The sequence below is a fragment of the Tachypleus tridentatus genome, chromosome 10 (assembly GCF_004210375.1).
Source record: "Tachypleus tridentatus isolate NWPU-2018 chromosome 10, ASM421037v1, whole genome shotgun sequence".
In the NCBI taxonomy this organism is placed as follows: Eukaryota; Metazoa; Arthropoda; class Merostomata; order Xiphosura; family Limulidae; genus Tachypleus; species Tachypleus tridentatus.
This window is the reverse complement of record NC_134834.1, coordinates 153,246,484-153,264,589: the sequence shown is the minus strand read 5'-3', so window position 1 is coordinate 153,264,589 and position 18,106 is coordinate 153,246,484. Positions and strand designations below refer to the sequence as shown.

At 32.4% G+C, this 18,106-nt stretch overlaps 1 protein-coding gene across 2 annotated transcripts in view; it reads left to right on the top strand.

Moving 5' to 3' along the window:
* Nucleotides 1–18,106, top strand: part of Adss (adenylosuccinate synthetase) — a 64,911-nt gene that overhangs the window by 15,481 nt on the left and 31,324 nt on the right. For both annotated transcript variants that reach the window (XM_076464557.1, XM_076464558.1), the window contains exons 4-8: nucleotides 4,448–4,505; nucleotides 4,713–4,758; nucleotides 10,230–10,291; nucleotides 11,852–11,933; nucleotides 12,661–12,784. In XM_076464557.1, the coding sequence (XP_076320672.1) occupies nucleotides 4,448–4,505; nucleotides 4,713–4,758; nucleotides 10,230–10,291; nucleotides 11,852–11,933; nucleotides 12,661–12,784 (372 nt within the window). The remainder of the gene's footprint in view (nucleotides 1–4,447; nucleotides 4,506–4,712; nucleotides 4,759–10,229; nucleotides 10,292–11,851; nucleotides 11,934–12,660; nucleotides 12,785–18,106) is intronic.

The following is an 18,106-nucleotide window of genomic DNA, read 5'->3' as shown; positions in this document are numbered from 1 at the left end:
GTAAGATATTTTTTTGGGCTTTTTATAGCACATTAAAAAAGTGGTTTTTTCAGTGATAACTTGGAAACATGCATTAGCCTATGTACTGTTGACTGGATATTAAAGGACCTACATTGCATGTGTGTTTGAGACTTGTAGCAAAAATTAAGTATGTCAATAAAACACACAAATGTTAATTTTTTTTATTGTAAACAATTTTTTTTGACTAAATGTCTTCTAGCAGTTTTGAAAATGATGAATATTAATGCAACTATTTTAAAAACTATCATTGTCAATATCTTGAAAAACAGTGTAATTTATTATAAACTAGGTATAAAAATCATATGTAAAAACATTATGGAACTACATAAACAACAAAGTTAATTTTGCTGGATTATCTGTCTTGGTTGAGGTACTTGTTAACAAATTTAGTATTAATGTACTTGTGCTTGGGTGTGTTGAGGTAATTTATGGAGTTTTTGGTTTTATGATGCCAGTTTTAAGTAGTTTTGTTTATTTGAAGGTATTTTCTCAGATGTCTGTAGTTTTGTGTAAGTTAGAAACACAAATGACTGATACTTAAAAGCTAGAATATAAAATAAAAACCAATCTTTTCTATGTGATGAGATGTAACTTTATTTAGTGAATCAAATGCAATGGTTTCTTGCTTACCTCCTTATATACACTTAATTATATATATGACATGTGAATAACCAATTGAAAGTTCAGAATGTCTCACAAGTGGTTTTTCCCAGCCACTTTAAAATATAATGCCATATTTTTTTCTTCAAGACAAACCTTTGTGCTGTTGTTCTTAGCTTGTCAGAAATTCGTATTTGTTTTTTCACATACAACTCTGTTAATAAACTTGATAAATTTCAATGGATTTTTGGGGTGTTGATATAGTAATTTATTAAATTTTGGATATTCAAATGTTTATATAAAACAAAAAATCTATATTGTTTCATACCCTTCCTGTGTGACATTTGTTAACTCTTAGCAATCTTCGACAAGTAGAACCAAATGTAAAGGCCATGACTAGAAGAGATTACATATATATACTATTCAAAAAACAAAATGCAAAAGGCAAAATTTGAGACAAATTGTTAACAAGTTTATTCTGGGTAGTTCTGTATGACGTGTGAAACTTTGCACATTCACTGCTGAACATCCAAAGTCTGCAAATACAAAGTTCACGCTCACTTGTTGAAGTTTAACGTCACTCAACGTCAATAACGAGTATGCCCCCCATGAGCATCAATAACTGCTTGGCATCTCCTGCCCATGGAAACAATGAGATGACGAATCACATCCTGTGGAATGGCTGTTCACTCAACCTGCAAAGCTGCTACAAGCTGAGGTAGAGTCTGCGGTTGAGGTTGTCGCCGTCGCAGACGTCGGTCTAACTCGTCCCAAAGATGTTCAATGGGGTTTAAATCTGGTGATCTGGAGGGCCAGGGAAGAACGTTGATGTTGTGGTGTCTCAAGAAGACAGTGGTGAGTCGGGCTGTGTGAGGACGGGCGTTGTCATGTTGAAAAACGTCGTTGACGTCCACCATGATGGGTTGCACATGGGGCCTAAGAATCTCAGTGATTGCGTATGGTCTGATCGGAAATCCTACACAGCCCTGGTATGGTTGAGGCAGTAGATGTTGCAGTGGTGGTCCTATCCCTAAAGTGACGTAACCGGATGTAGCAATCTTGTGCGGGCGTGGTCACACGAGGTCTGCCAGATCGTGGATGGTCACAAGTTGATCCATGTTGTTGGTGACGATTCCATAGCCTTGTGATGGTGCTTGAGTGGACATTCACAGCTCTGGCAACATCTGATCGAGATTCGCCTGCTTCCAAGCGAACAATGGCGTTGTTGCGTTGTGCTTCAGTCAGTCTTGGCATAACTGTATTGCGTGTCAGTGGCTTAATACTGAGCTGTGGAAACTGAGAACCCGTCACTTTTTATAGGGATTTTGCACGTGTTGCACTTGCAGAACATGCAGATCCCTCAAACAAATTTATTGGACACGAATGTGTTTTGGCGAAAAATCCTCCGTTTTCAAAGTGCACAACTTTTATTGTCATTTTGGTCTGACAATCAGTGCTTTAACATGTGTAACATCACATACTCTGAGTGTGTAACGTTATTACGTATATTTCTCTTTAAAATAACAAAAATTTGCATTTCTTTTTTTGAAGAGTATATAAAATACAACTGAAATGTGATTGTATTTTACAAAATACTAGTTAACTAAAACACAGCAAACATAAGTTAATTTGTGAAGACTATAGGTTAGTTTTATATTCTTGGATACAGTAACATGAGTGCATATGCACCTTGTCTTTGTAACCTCTATTTTAGCCAGCAATGACTTATAGGTCAATATAATAAGAATAATAAATATATATAAAAATGTATGTTTTGATATTTAAGCTATTTGGATCAAAACTTTGTTTTTGATTTATAATTTTAGTCATTCTAGAAAGAAAAAAACATTTATATTTATGTCCAAAATTTTTATTGTGGTTGAGATTGGTGAAATCTATTGAACACATACAGAGATTCTGATTTGGCAGTGAAAATAACAGATAAAATTGAAAGTTTCATTTATGAAAAAACATTTGATAATTATCTGAAAGTTGTAAAGATTTCACATGTAAAAATTGAAAATTTTATCTTGCACAAAAAAATTTTATTCTTAAAATGAAAATTACTCTGCATGTTCCTTATTCAACATTTTGAAAGAAAAACATTCATGAGAAAACCTGACATTTTATTTTGGAAAGCCTTATGTTTACTGATAACCAGCAAAATTTTGTAAATGTGCACATCTCATCAAAAATCATACTGTATGGATACATTCATGGTTACAAGCTTGATGGATTCCACCTAACCCTTTATGAAAATGTTAACTATTATTAATGTATATGAAGAAATTTTGTGAAAAAATAATTATTGAATCACATTTTAATATACAAGTTTTAAGGTCTTGATTTTATAAGGAAATATTTCAAAAATCCTCAGTCTTCCCTACTTTCAGAATTGTAACATTTGTTCTTTAAATCTTCCCTGTTGTGTAAATTTGGTCATCACCCCTTCAAGAAGTACAGAATTTAAAGTAAATTATCTATCATAATATGTATATTACTCAGCAAAACATAATTATTCCATTGCCCAAATTAACTAATAGGTTGGACAATTGCCAAGTAATTTTGTTGTTAATTGAGCCATGAATTTGCTAATGAGACTTATTTGCTATGCCTACCTGTCATATCCTCTTTCAAAAATTGATAGTAGTTCTGTCTAACATTTTATGCTACATTGTTTATAACCAATGGTAGGCTAATGTTTTAATCTATTAAGTAATATCATACTACTTTGTTTTCTGTACAGATTAGACATTTTGTTCAGTTTCAAATTTAGTCTCGTAGAAATCACATTGTGAGCTATGGAGAAATTTTGATGTTTTATTGTATAGTCAGAAGCATTATGATAGTTAGAGGGTATTCTTTGCTTTTTGCTTGTTTTTCTTCTGTGGTCTCAGTTGCATTATTCAATTAAATAAAAATGTAGTGTTGTGTCATTAGTATAATATAAAAAGGTAGCCTTAAGTTTCATTGACTGCAAAAAAATTGATCACCTATATTCTTTACAACAGTAACTACAATGTGAAATTTAAAATTTGATAGATTAGATAAGGTGTAAGATAAGATAGTAAAGTTAGTGTTGGAAAATGAACTTAAATAACTAGTGTTTTAAGCTCAAATTATATTTTGTTTTGATATATATTCAAAATGTATAGGAAATTACCTTCATCTTGAGGTTCTTGCATTCTTGTTCAAAATATTTTTCACTTAAGGTTGTGTTTGGTCTTTACATTTTCTTTCAAAATGAAAATGTGAAAAAACAATTACAGATGTTTAGCATCATGTGACCTTGAAGTTTTTCACCTCGGAAGTGTGAAAAACCTTCTGGATAGTGTTATAGAATTTATGTGAACTAAACTAATCGTAGTGAAAGTATTTACAGTTCCATTTTTACTTAATGATCTCTAAGCAAATTGAGAATTGGTATTGCATTTGAGTAATTGTGTGATAAAACATACAATTTAACAATTTTCATCACATCTGTTAGGCTTAGTGAGTCTCCTTACCTCACCACACTGCAGTGTAGTAAAATATTTTTGAAAAATTGAAATCTTTCAAACATTTGGTTTAATATTGTAATGGGCAGTTATTATGCTATGTTGTTTCAGTTATGTTGCTCATATTTCTGTTTTGGTCTGCATTTAGTGCAGTGGTAATATTACTTTCTTGAAGCAGAAGTTCAAATGTATTCTATTAGTTTTTGTTGTTTTTATTGTTGCACTTATTTATTGTAAGTCTTAGTTAAAGTCATAATATCTGTTCAATTAACTAGTTATTGATACATAACAGAGATGACAAAATGAAATAACCAACTCACCTTTTCTAGTGTTTGATTTCCACCAACTTGTTGATGGGATGCAAGAAGTGGAAAAAGGAAAACAAAGGTCAGTATTTATTTATTTAATATATAAACCATGTTTGGCTGATAAAATAAATTTAGAGGATTTAATCAATATTTCACTTTTATTTTGATGACAAAAAAATTAAGAAATTTTGTAACCATAGACATATCTTTTTTTAGTTTTGTTTTATAAAAAACAAATGTTTTATTGCATTTGTTTTCCTGATTCAAAATTATGTATCTTTTTCAGTTTGGGAACAACTAAGAAGGGAATTGGACCAACATATGCCTCTAAGGTGAAACTTGTCTGAAATAATTATTTCAATTATATATAGATTCAGGAATTATAAGGTGCATTTTTACTTATGTTTGGTACAGTGACTTATACAAATAGAACTTGTCAATTCTTGCTGAAATGTTGTTAATGAAACTATGTCAGACACTAAAATTTGTAAATCTTCACTTGGAGTAAAATAAGGTTATGAGGTTTGTTCAAATTTACCAACTTTGTGAAGAGTTAGGATAGAGGAAATGATAGAAAATAAGTTTTTCTGAAAAAAACAACAAAAACAATTGGTATTTATTAAGGAGATTTTAGGGATTATGCAAACAAAATCTGAAAATTAAGAAAAGTATTTTTCATCTTATTATGAAAAGCACTTTGCATTTGGAGCAGTCAGTATTCTAATACTATGTAATTAAACAGTTTCAGCAAAAATACTTGATTAAAAATTCTGATTTCTGTTTACAAAAGACTACTTCAGGTTTAATAAAATCTTTATACATTTCATTAAGATATAATAAGTATTTTCAAAGTTATAGTGTGTATACCATCATGGTTATATAGTGGTTAAAAGTTTTGTAAAATAAAGAGCCTGACATGGTAGGGTTAATGATCCAACTGCTGGAACCTTAATTCTCAACAGTATAACACATATGTTTGTAATGCATTAGTTTATTGTGAAATTACTGTTATTTCAATTATTTGAGATCAGATTAACTTGAAAATTACCTAAGAAGGTCAAAGTTGTTCTTTATTTTAAAGTTTTATTATCCTTACCAACCAACTTAAGAATACATAAAATTAGTCAGTTTTTATTACCTTACAGGTCTGACAGAGTGGTTTACTGCATGGACAACAAATATTTTTGGGTAGTATGTAATTCACTTGTGTGAATAATCTCTTTTAGAGTTTTGCTTTTTGCTCTGAGCAATACTAAATTTTCAAACATAATTCCTCTTATTATTGCCTATCTGTTTAAACTCAGAAATGTTTTATGAATTCTGAAAAACATTTTGTGTAGAACAGATTTTTGTCTTGAATAGGTATTTCCTCATGTTTCTATTTTATCCTTCCAAAAAGACAGAATTCTAAATGATATCACATTCACTATGTATGTATATATATTCAGTCATAAATAATCTGTTGGTCTAGACAGATTAACATACATATATGCATAAGTAATAACTATCAATTTTATAACCTAACCCCTCGAGGTGGATTTCTGTACATGAAGGAACCTCTTGGAGAAAGTTCTGTACTTTCAGTTTACCTCTTCTGGGATCTAAAAATCCACTGATGTTTTACATGCATGGTGACCTGTGAAGGGGAGGAGAGGATCCTGGTGGTCGAGGGATCCAATGCCAACATGCCACTTTGGCCTTGAATTCCTGTAGATGGGCAGTCTTGGTCAGTCAGCTGGTGAACTTGGACTAGCATCAACTGAGTAACAGTATTATATGTTCTTAACAGGTGTTGTGGACATTGTCTGATACTGGTGTTTGGGTATAGTGCTCACAAAACCCTGGAATTGCTGCAGTATTCTTGTTTGGCATTGTATTGTGTTCCCTTGTGGGGCTCCATGATGGGTAGGGTCAGTGGGCTCTTGGAATGGATAACTCCATTTATGAAAATATAAATAAAAATGAGAAAATTGAAAAAAAAAAACAGATAATCAGAAAACAACCAAGCATGGATATCTATTGTACAGTCAACATCACAGTCAGATGCTGCACCTCGATTTCTAATCCTTTCCTTATCTGGGAAATCCTTAGGGCAGATGTCCCCCTTATTTATTCAAAAGGGATTAGAAGGGCTTGCTGGCACCCCTAAGTTAGTAAATTCACCATAACGTACAAAATTGAAATTGAAATTGAAGGTCATTGGGGTTACTCCTTATACAACTTTCAATTCTTTCAGAGGAGTTATAGTTGTAAGAGATTTAAAGAACATTTCTGAGTCAGAGATCCTTGCTGGTTTCTCCAGCCAAGGTGTTTCTGTAGTGTACCAAATCTCCACTTGCAAAAATGGAATTATGGTGCCTACTAATGTGGTGATGTAAATGTTAGTATCGGAACATCCTCCTGCCACAGTAAAAGCAGGTTATCTGCACTGTAAGGTATGGCCATACCCTCTTGGATGTTTCCAGTGTCAACAGTATGTTAACTCAAAAACATCATGTCGTGGTTCTTTAACATGTAGTCATTGTGGTGACAAAAACTATGATGTTTATGATTGCAGTGCTGTTTGCAACTCATCTGAAGATTCTTTTGCCCTCAATGATTAAAAGAGTTAACAAGTCTATGTGTGCTTCCATCTCTCTTTCCTTCCACTGATTGCCTTGTTCTGCTTCCTTTAGCTTTTGGTTCAGGTGATTCCTTGGGTCCATCCTTTTCTGCAGTCCTAGAAGAAAAACAACCATTTGTTCACACCCTCAGTCACAGGAATCCTTTATCCACAGAAAGAGATCTGCCTTTTCGACCCAGGGCAGGAACCATGGATGTCAATAGACCTTTGTCCAATAAAGAAAAATAATGCCGTCAAAAACAGAAGAGCTTCCTGCCATGTTCTCCTTCACTTAAATAAAAATGGCCACTCTGATCCAGTGGAAGTATTAGGGTTTTCATTCAAATATAGATGGTATTAAGGAGTTTATTGATTCTTACCATCCTGTGTGTGTGTCTCCTTATGGGAAATGTTTCTGTAACCTACAGATTGTTTTCCTTCATGTTAGTTCTCACTAATATTCAAAATTAACTGGCACATTTCTCTCTATTATCTGTTTCTATCCAGTTGTTCTGGATGCTGTGCCATGTTGGTATTTGCTGGAATGAACCTGCTGCTATTGCAGCTAAGTCTGTCTGCTTTGACATTATCACTGCTGTGTATGTCTCATGCATGGACTACAGTCCTGTATTCAAGGCTTGACTCTGCACTATTTGGTAGTTGACTTAGAGTGAGCAATGTGATAACTACTTTTCCAGATCAAACCTTTTGTTGTTCTTTGGCCATCTTGCTTGTGCAAGGATTGGAAGGAGGAAGTTATCCTGGATAGGTTATACATTGCTCACAGTTTTCTAACTCATTGCTTTATTTTATCTAGTACTAATGCAGCAGTGGTGGTCTGTATGACATTTAGGTCACAATATCTCACATTTTACTATTATACTGTTATTATGATCGAGAGTGAATGTACAATTTTAAAAATTTTTACCTCTGGTTCACACTTGATGTTGGACAGTGTCATTGGCGATGGTGACACTGTCCATCTCAGTTGTATTTTTAAATTTTTAAAGGCCATTGGAACTCTATATAAGATTTTAATTTGAAAATTGGACTTGGTCTGTTTCAGCATGATTTCTTTTTATATATTTTAGTGATTTTAGCTTTTACCAGATAGCGTAGTTGGTGTGCACCAATAACTACTAAACAACTAAACAACCTACAATTTGAACACATTGTTAGATTTTTGAATGTCAAATTAAGTACTAAGTTGCTCTTTACCAATAAGACTTGTATACTTGAAAATAATTGGACTGGTGACTAAAACATTGTATCTGTTCAAAATAGAAATTTTACTTGCTATAAAAGCTATAACTTGTGATAAAACATCATAAATACTGCTTAAACCATTTGTGTGCTACAATCAGATTTATCTGACTTGATATTTACAGTTATTTTGTGGGAGAAGTGGATTTACCACACAGTATTATAAAACAACTTTTCTTTGTAGTGAGACATTGATCAGTATACATTAATGTCCTTGGATTCCCTACTTTATATGTGCACATGCATATACCACTACTAAGTTTTGATACAAAATAGTACTGGATGATTTGCACTTCTTAAGAACCACCCAAAGTTTAATTACATACTCAAATGGTTAAGGACTCATCTGTCTGATTGAGGTGGTTTCAAATGGTGATATAAATATCAGTAGCATGGGGAAATATTTTTAACACTACTCATGCTTCTAAAGACTTGAAATAAAAAGTTATTTAATTTCTCCATTAATTTATTTTTCAAAATAATTGTTGCATCAGTGATACATCACTTCAAAAATAAGGAGCATCAGTTCTTTCAACTTAGAGTTTTTTTACTTAATATTAGTTAAGTTACCTAATATTTTAGTATCTTTTTTAGTAAAAGGTAAAGGACAGGAAAGGAAAATAAAACATTAAAAATTATGTTGATGATATCTACAGTTAGTGAGAAAGTTTATAAAAATAATGACCTTAACCCTCCATATGTACATGTAAAAGAATTTTTTTATATTGATCAACAACAATATTCTCCCTGCAGCTTCATCAAGGTTAATACACAAATTTTTGATATTAGAATATTCATTTATCTGTAAAACTGCTTGTAATGTTCTATTTCTGGAGTCTGCAGTAAAATGTGTCTGACAATTTATAAATTATGTTTCATTATTGTTATAATATAGTTATACCTAGAGAAAATTAAATATAAATGTTTACCTTAAACAAAACTTTTCAGTATTCATTTAAAAAGTTTTAGAGGTTGTACAAATGAAACATGAAAACTATAATATGATTAAAAGTATTTTAATACTTAAAATGAAAATCTCCTTTTCACTTGAATTACTTGGAATTTGATAATAGTGATAATGACTAGATGAGCTTAGATATAGATGAATGAAATTGCAAAGTTACTGATCCAGTAGACCAATAAAAGTTTTTATGAAGTTTGGTTTAGATGCAAGTCCCCTTGGGTCTAACACTGATATATGATCATCTGCATTTCTTTTATCCAAGTGGATGGATAATGGTAGTAATGATTTTAGTGATTTTTCAACAAAACATTAGTAATTTGTGGTGAAACATGAGTTATCTTTGAATTTTGTAAATCCAGGATATTTGAAATATTTACATGGTTGCATTTAGTTTATAAATGTTGTTAGTTTTGTCTTAAAATAAATATTACACCAAAATTATGTCAGTAGAATGTTAGTAACATTTTAGTCTATATAAATAACTATTTTTGCTAGACCTGAATTTAATTTTAACAAATGGAAATTACTTTTGACAACTAAAGAGACAACTTATTAATTTTGCTTCATATTATGATTTCTAACTAGTGTTTAATGATGAACAAGATTCTAAAATTTAAATAATTTTTTAAGTACTTCCTGTACACTGACTTCTATGACAACTTTATTTTATTGAAAAATTTAAAATGATTGGATATTGTTTCTATGATTATTGCATAATGCTCCCTTATCTATCTTTAGTGATCAAAGTGACTAGTAAAGAACTGTAAGTTGTTACTTGATGTTCAGAAAATTTTCTGTTTAGCATTATAACTTGATTTCTAAAAACAACATACAAGGATGCATGATTTTAATACTGTAAACCTTGAATGAAAATGTTGTTTACCACACTTAGCTGTCAAAAGAAAAAGTAAACTTTTGTGATTATTTTAAAAGTAAAATATAATTCTAATTGGATTATAATTGCTATTCTATAGGCAAGTAGAAATGGAATTCGTTTAGCTGATCTTTTGGGGGACTTCAGTTTATTTATCGAAAAGTGAGTATGAACAAAACACTGGAGTATAGAGAACTTTGAATAACTAACATTAGATGAGTTATGTAAAAGACTAAAGATTGTTTAATTGGTTAGGTAAGAGTTTGGAATAGATTCTAAGTACATATAAATAGATTAAATAAGAAACTGATGAAAATGAATGTTCAATCCTTAGTGATTGATGGGTTGAAAAGAGGCTAAGGATTGACCTTTCAATCCAGAACAGTAGTTTATTGAAGGTTGTTATTCTGGAAACAATAACAAAATATTTTTAAAGTAAAACTTTATTTTCTTTTACATGGGATAATTGCTTAATTTTTTTGTACCTAAGACACTCAGTTTTTTATGTGTGTGTGTATGTGTGAGAGAAAAAAATTTGCTTATTAAAACTGTGAATTTTTGTATAATAGCCACAATTTTAAACTAGTGTTTTCTTGTTTTATAATTGAAGTAAATGATCAAATACTAAAGTTTGTAAATCCTCATGATAAATCTTGTCAGACATATTTTGTAAGTACATTATAACACTCTGTAGTAACTGAGTAACTTCTATTCGAATGTTCATCCCAATTCAAAATAAATCCAACATAAGTTATGATACCAATTGGTAAACTTTTAATTACAAATTATTGAAGGATTGATTAGTATACAAAACATGGTTCTATGTAACATAAACTGCTTGGTCATAATTTGATATGTTGCTGCATAGTGTTAGGGTAAAAAATATTGGTGTTAGTTTGCTGTGTGATGGTATTTTTCAGGAACACTCACATTGATTCTGGTTTAGTGATCTGTTGTGTTTAATGATATAGAATTGATTCATCAAAAATTACTTGCTGTAGTAACAGTGATTTTTTTATGTCTTCAGAAACTATTTATGGATCCTTAACAGGAGTTTTGCTTTTAAATTTTCTTTGTATAGCATGAAACACAAATTCCACTTTTTTTTCTTTAGATAAGCTAACACTATAGGAGTCTTTCTACACTAGATTAATTCACTGCTCTCACTACAGTTGCACAAATGTATAGCATAAAAGTGTAAATAATCTAACTTCCATTCCATCCTGTGTTACCAGGTGTTAAATTATGCTTTATCTACACCTTCATAAGTAAATTCACACACACTCATCTATAACTGAATCAAGAAAAATGTATTTCAGTATGCAACTGAATCAATAAAAATGTATTTCAGTTGCATACCATTTTAACACTAGTTGATTCATTTTCCAAAAGACAGACATATTTAAGTGTTAAACTGCATATATAAATATTGTTTTTTTCCATTTTGCACCACTTTGCATCTACATTCCTCCATTCTCTTTGGAAGTGTTTTTGATAGAATATCAGTAATATTCTAAATTGTTTGCAATTGGCACTGAAAAGTATAAGCCATGAATTGTAAGAAATTGTGAGCTGCATTTTTTGTTAAGTTACACGAAAGTTTGTTGGTCAGCTGTACACACTTACTTGGTTTATAGCTAATTTTACTGATTAGCTTTAGTTGTTTTTTGACTGTATTAAATTTTTTTTAAAGATTCCATCTTGATTTTTATATCTCTGCAGATTCCACAATCTTGTTTCAGCCTTCCAGCGTTTATACCCTGATTTAAATGTTGATGTGGAAGCAGAACTGGCGAGGTATAAGGTGAAGGGAAATGCCATTGTATAGGATTAAACAAAAAATATATGAAATTTTCTGTTATTTTACTTTGTGTGTTTTCTAAAATGTGAATTCATCAGAGTAACATTTTTCTTATAGTAATAAATATTGTGATATTAACGTGTGTATTTACTTGCTTATTTAGTAATGAAATATTCTCTTAGAAAAGTAAATGTTTGGTATTGTTTTTTTGTTTTGTTTTTTACTTAACATTAATAAATTAGAAGTAAAATACTGAGATGGCAAGTTCTTTTCCAGTATATAACTGAAGATGAATTAGTTCAAATGATTTTCTGGGTACAATCTCAACAACTCAATTTTGTCATTTTCTTGATTAATCATTGACTTAGATCTTCATACATTTTTCACACAGAGCTCTTATGGTTATACTACTATTCTTGCATATCAACTTTTATGTGAAGGTTGACTTGAATATATTGACATTCAAAATGATATTCTTTAGTAACTTTAAATAGAAATGTTTTGTTTAAACTAAAGTTATAAAATCATGATTATTTTGCTTTTACTGTTTTAATATTTAACTTTGTTCTATATTATTGAAAATGTCTGAAAGTGGATTTTGTCTGTCAAGCTTAATGTCAATAGAACACTGTCTGGTATACTTGTAATATTCCTGTTACATTTTGAAAAAATTCTTAAGTTTATTGTCATATAACAAAATTTAAACTTCACTGTTGCTATTGTATAACAGGTGTATGCTGAGAAAATCCGTCCTTTTGTGACTGACACTGTGTCTTATCTTCACAATGCAATAATAGCAGGTAAAACTGTGATGGTTGAAGGAGCTAATGCTGCTCTCCTAGACATTGATTTTGGTAAGAGATTCTTTAAATGTAATTTCATAATCATACAAAGGGTAATTTACACAATTCTTAAATACAACTTACCAGTGGTTAAAAAAATCAATTTTATGCAAAATATTTATCACTTTGCTGCCAATATAGAAATTAAAATGCTTCTTTTTGTAGCTGTTCATCGGTTTAAAATTAATTTTTAATATCAGAAGAAAAGAATTTTAGCTTCATCCTTGATTTTACAGTGCATTTTTAGGGCCTGGTAGTTTAAGTACTAGGCTTACAATTTGAGGGTCATTGGCTTGAATCCCAATTGTTTAACATTCTTTCCTGTATGCTTGCAATCTGGGCTGGCTATCAGAGTGTAAAAACTTTTCACTTACAAAATAACTTGCTGACACCAAAATACTTGAGATTCAGATCTTTATAAAGAAAAAGATTGTTTGTACAAAGTTTTTGTACAAACAATATATTTATAAAAAAATTTTCCTATTTACAATTAAGAAAAAATGTGAAAAAATGTTCACATGAAATTTATGGTAAAGGTAGGCAAATATCCTTCCTTATCATATATATTTGTAGCTTTTGTGTTTGTAAACATGTTGTCTAATTTGAATGCTATAAAATATTGCAGTAGTACAAATATTACCAATTCATTATTGTCTGTAGATTTTGTTAAAAATGCATATATAATGTATGAGAAAAATTTCACTTACAAAATTTAACTTTCTTACAGAAGGACTAAGAGTTGTAAAATATGAGGTGTTTTAATGGGATTTGGCACAGTTATCTACTTGTATAATTTTTGGTATAAATTCATAGTTCCCTAACTGCTGGGAAATTGGAGAAAGTTGTGAAAAATGTTGTTCCTGAATGGGAAAAGCATAGGAATTTTTTTTTAATTTATGAAATCAGGAAATAACCTTGAATTTCTCCATGGTAATCCAGAAAGTTTTGTCTATTTCATTGCCATTTAGCAATAGACATTAAAATTTCAAAATGCATGGATTTATTACTTTATACAGCTAGTGACACTTTTCTCGAAGATGGCAATACTATATGTGTACAGAAACTGAGTGCATGGTTCATGTTTTGTCAGCGTGAGCATTTGTGAATTTTTCTAAAGTTAAGACTTTTTTATTTATTGTCAGTGAATAAGTTGTGAAAGGTAACTATATTAATATGAATTGGGATTGTGCAGAAATTAAAGTTATATGTTCAATAACTCTTATGTACATACTCTGAGAAATATCAACAAATTTTAACCCAAATTTCAGACTATTGGAAATGCTGTTTAGAAACATAAACTACATTCTCTTTTGTATTGTACATTTAATTATATCATTATATAAAATAAACTTTAAAATAATAAACACTTTTTATCAAATATTATATTTTTTTGAATATATATCCTATTTCTAATAAAAACAAAAACTATCATGGGTAGGTATAAATTTGTGATCCATCTTGTTAAGTGAGTGATGCTGGTATACATTATAAAATTTGAGATATTTCTTTTGTCATTTGATTATATTTTAATACAGAATAATTATATTATTTATCTTTTATTTTGTAATGTTTGTATTAATTTCAGAATTCATATTATATGCAGTTAATATTGTGTTCCTGTGTGAAAAGTAAAAAATTATAGATCAGTCTTGGCTGTGAGCAAAATAAGAATAGCTAAAGAACATTTCTTAACCCCTTGAATTTGTGCATAACCTTTTGGACTGTTTGCATGTCACAATCTTTGTTTTACATTCAAATTTAAAATTTAATTAAACAGTTCTAATGCATACCAGTAAACATTTTACATGAAAATATAGCTAAACTTAAATTAATGTATTGTCATTATAACTTCTTTATTTCAACAAAAAATAATCTGAATCATGATTACTGTTTCATGACTTGTCTAAGTTCTTGTTTTCCCATTTCAGAAATCTCTAATATCAAAAATAACTGTTTCAATTTGTGCTTTACCTAGATATCAATCAATGTCAAACCCTCTGAAAAACCTCTCCCCATTTTTCTGATTTTTTTCAAATTGCTTGTTTATAAACTTTACATTATTATAGAATTGAAACAGGAGATTGTTCTTCACATAATACTAACAAAGCCATGGTTTGATTTTTCCTACCATAAACTGGATTTTTCTTAATCTACTTAGAACTTAATTTTTAACATTTTTATAACAAATTCATTTGAATAAGAATTTTGTCATTAGTAAAGGTTTACTATACATTGTTTTTAGTCATCAATTGAACATCCTGTTTTTATTTTTGCAAGTGTTCCCCTTGGTGTGGATTCCTGTACATGGTGTTCTTTCAGTTTGCCTTCTCTGGGTTCTAAACATCCACCCACGTGTTTGCCGTGCATGGAGACCCATGAAGACGAGGAGAGGATCCTGGTGGTTGAGGGGTCTAACCTTAACACACAACTTTGGCCTTAAATTCCTGTAGATGGGCAGCCTTGGAGTGGCCCCCCCTTGGGTCATTTGGCTGGTCCAGTTGGGCTAGGGTCAACCAAGTACCAGTGTTGGATGTTGTCAACAGGTGTTGTGGACATTGTATCTGATGCTCGTGTTTGGGTATTATGCTCACGAAACCCTGGCGTTGCTGTAGGGTCCTTGTTTGGCATTGTAGTGCATTCTCTTGAAGGGCTCCATGTTGGGGTGGGATCAGTGGGCACCTGAATATTCTTTATTTATTATGGATCCCCCAATCAAAATAAAAAAACAGACCACAGGTAAATGACCACGTCTTGAAGATTCTGTCTATCAGTCTTCTGAGTTTCTGATATTACATTCTTTGTCAGACAAATCTTTAGGGGCAGATGTCTCCCTTTTTTTATTCAGAAGGGACAAGAGGGCTTGATAGCTCTCCTAAGCTATGTTCTAGGGACATCTTGATGGAAGCATCCACTCCAAAACACAGTGAACTCCTCTTACATTTGAAGGCCATTGGGGATATACCCATTAAGGTTACTATCATGTTACTTTTAATTTGTTCCTAGGAGTTGTTGTTGAGAGGAATTTGAAGAACATCCCCAAGACAGATCCTTGCTAGTTTATCCACCCAAGGAGTTTCTGCAGTGTGGCATATTTCCATTTGCAGAGATGGAATTATGATGCAGACCAAATGTTCTGATACTGACACATCACCATATCCACTTGCCACAACCAAGGCAGGTTATCTGAAATGCAGGGTACAGCCATGTATTCTGAACCCTCTGAGATGTTTCCAGTGTCAGTGGTTTGGTCACTCAGACATCCTGGCCATGATCATTGGTGTCTGCTTGTTGTAGTAGAAAGAACCATGATGCCTACTTGTGTGAAATGGACCCCTGTTGTGTTAATTGTAGTGGCTCTTACCCCTCTTTTTGTTCTTGCCCAAATTGGGTGGAGTCAAAAGAGGTACAGTGTTTGATAATGGTTCACAACATTACTTATCCTGTGGCTCAAATGTTACTGTCCATTACTTCATCTCACACATATGCTGCTGCACAACGTTCCTCTGCTACAATGGGAGTACAGATGGATATCTGTCTCTGACAAAGTTGTTTTCAAACCACATGAAGAATCTTTTTCTCTCCATGGTTAAGAGAGTTGTCATGTCATCAACACTTGTCTGTCCTCATCATTCCTTCCAGTGGCTCCCTGGATCCACCTTCTCTGGCTCCAACTTCTGATGTTCCCTTGGGTCTATCTTCTTTGACCCCAAAATGCAGAACGATTATTCATTCACACCTTCAGTCACTGGTTTCTTCATCTGTTGACAGAGACCTGCCAATTTGACCCAGGTAGGATCCATGTAGGTCAATAGACTTTCTAATAAAGAGAAAGAATGTGGTCAAAATTTGGAGGAGCTTTCACCTCTGTTCTCCTTCACATAAATAAAAATGTCAACTCCTTCACTTCTGTCTCGTTTCTCTTGGGAGGTTGATGGTGACCCACAGGGAAGTGACCATTTTCCCATCATTTTGAGGGAATCTGGCCATGGTCTGTGCCACCTGACCTGTGTGCTACATTGGAAGCTGGACTGGAATATTTGGCCCTCTTTCACTGCTCTCTCAGGACTTGATCCTGCTGTCTGTATTATCCAGGCAGCTGCTTAATCTATTCCTTAAACCTTGAAATGTTTTTCCATTGTATTGTTATCAGTGGTGAAATCCTGCCTGCTGCATGACATGGAAAGCTAAAAAACAGGCTGATACCTTTCATAGGTATCCCACACTTAAATCATATCAGTTTCAAGCAGGCCTATGCACGTGCTTGGCAGGTAAGACATCAAAGCCAGACAGAATCTTGGATTAAGTTCACAACTAATATTCTTCACCAGTTCCACAGTCATATGGGACAAAATTTGAAATGTCAGTGGGCAGTATACCTCTGCCCTGCTTTCAATCTTGCTCTCTGATGGCCAGGAAGTTGCTGATGCCCAGAGCATTGCAAATACTGTCAGAGAAAGCTTTTCTTAGGCATCAAAAACATCTGCTTCATCTCCCACCTTCTTAGTCATCAAGATTCAGGCAGAATGATTACCTCTTTCCTTTCAGGCTGATCATTTCTACAAGTATAATTGCCACCTTACACTGGTGGAACTCAAGCTTGCTCTTCATTAGTCTGGCAGTACACAAGTTAGACCTGTTGATATTCACTATGAGATGCTGTACCATCTCTCTCCTGCATCTCTTTCTATTTATCTGGTTGTTTTTAACTGGATCTAGCAGGAGAATGCTTTTCCTGGTGCTTGGTGCCACATTATTGCCCTTCCTTTTTCTAAGAGTGGAAGGAATCCCAAGATTCCTTCAAACTACTGTCCCAATTGCTTTGATAAGCTGTCTCTGTAAGATCTTGGAGAGGATGGATAATGCTTGTCTTGTTTGGTTCCTTGAATCAAATAACCTTGTCTTGGTCACCCAGTGTGGGTTTTGATGAAAGTGCTTCACTGCAGACCACCTGATTAGACTTAATGTCAATCAGGAAAGCCTTTATCAAGTGACAACATCTTGTTTCTGTATTTTTTTACCTTGAGAAAGCTTATGATACAATATGAAAGTAAGGTATTCTGTGAGACCTCCACTTGTGTGGGTTGCATGACTACTTTCCCATTTTTTTTAAACATTTTTGAACGGACTGGCAATTTCAAGTCTGTGGGTTCAAACTTTTTCACGTTCTTTCCCACAAGAACTTGGAGTCCCTCAGGGTTATGTCTTGAATGTCTCATTTTTCATTATAAAGATTAATGTCACGAGTGGACAACTCTCACCCCACATTTGCAAACAGTCTCTATGTCGACAACTTCCACATCTTGGGTCAGTTGTTGAACATGAGGCTCATTGAGC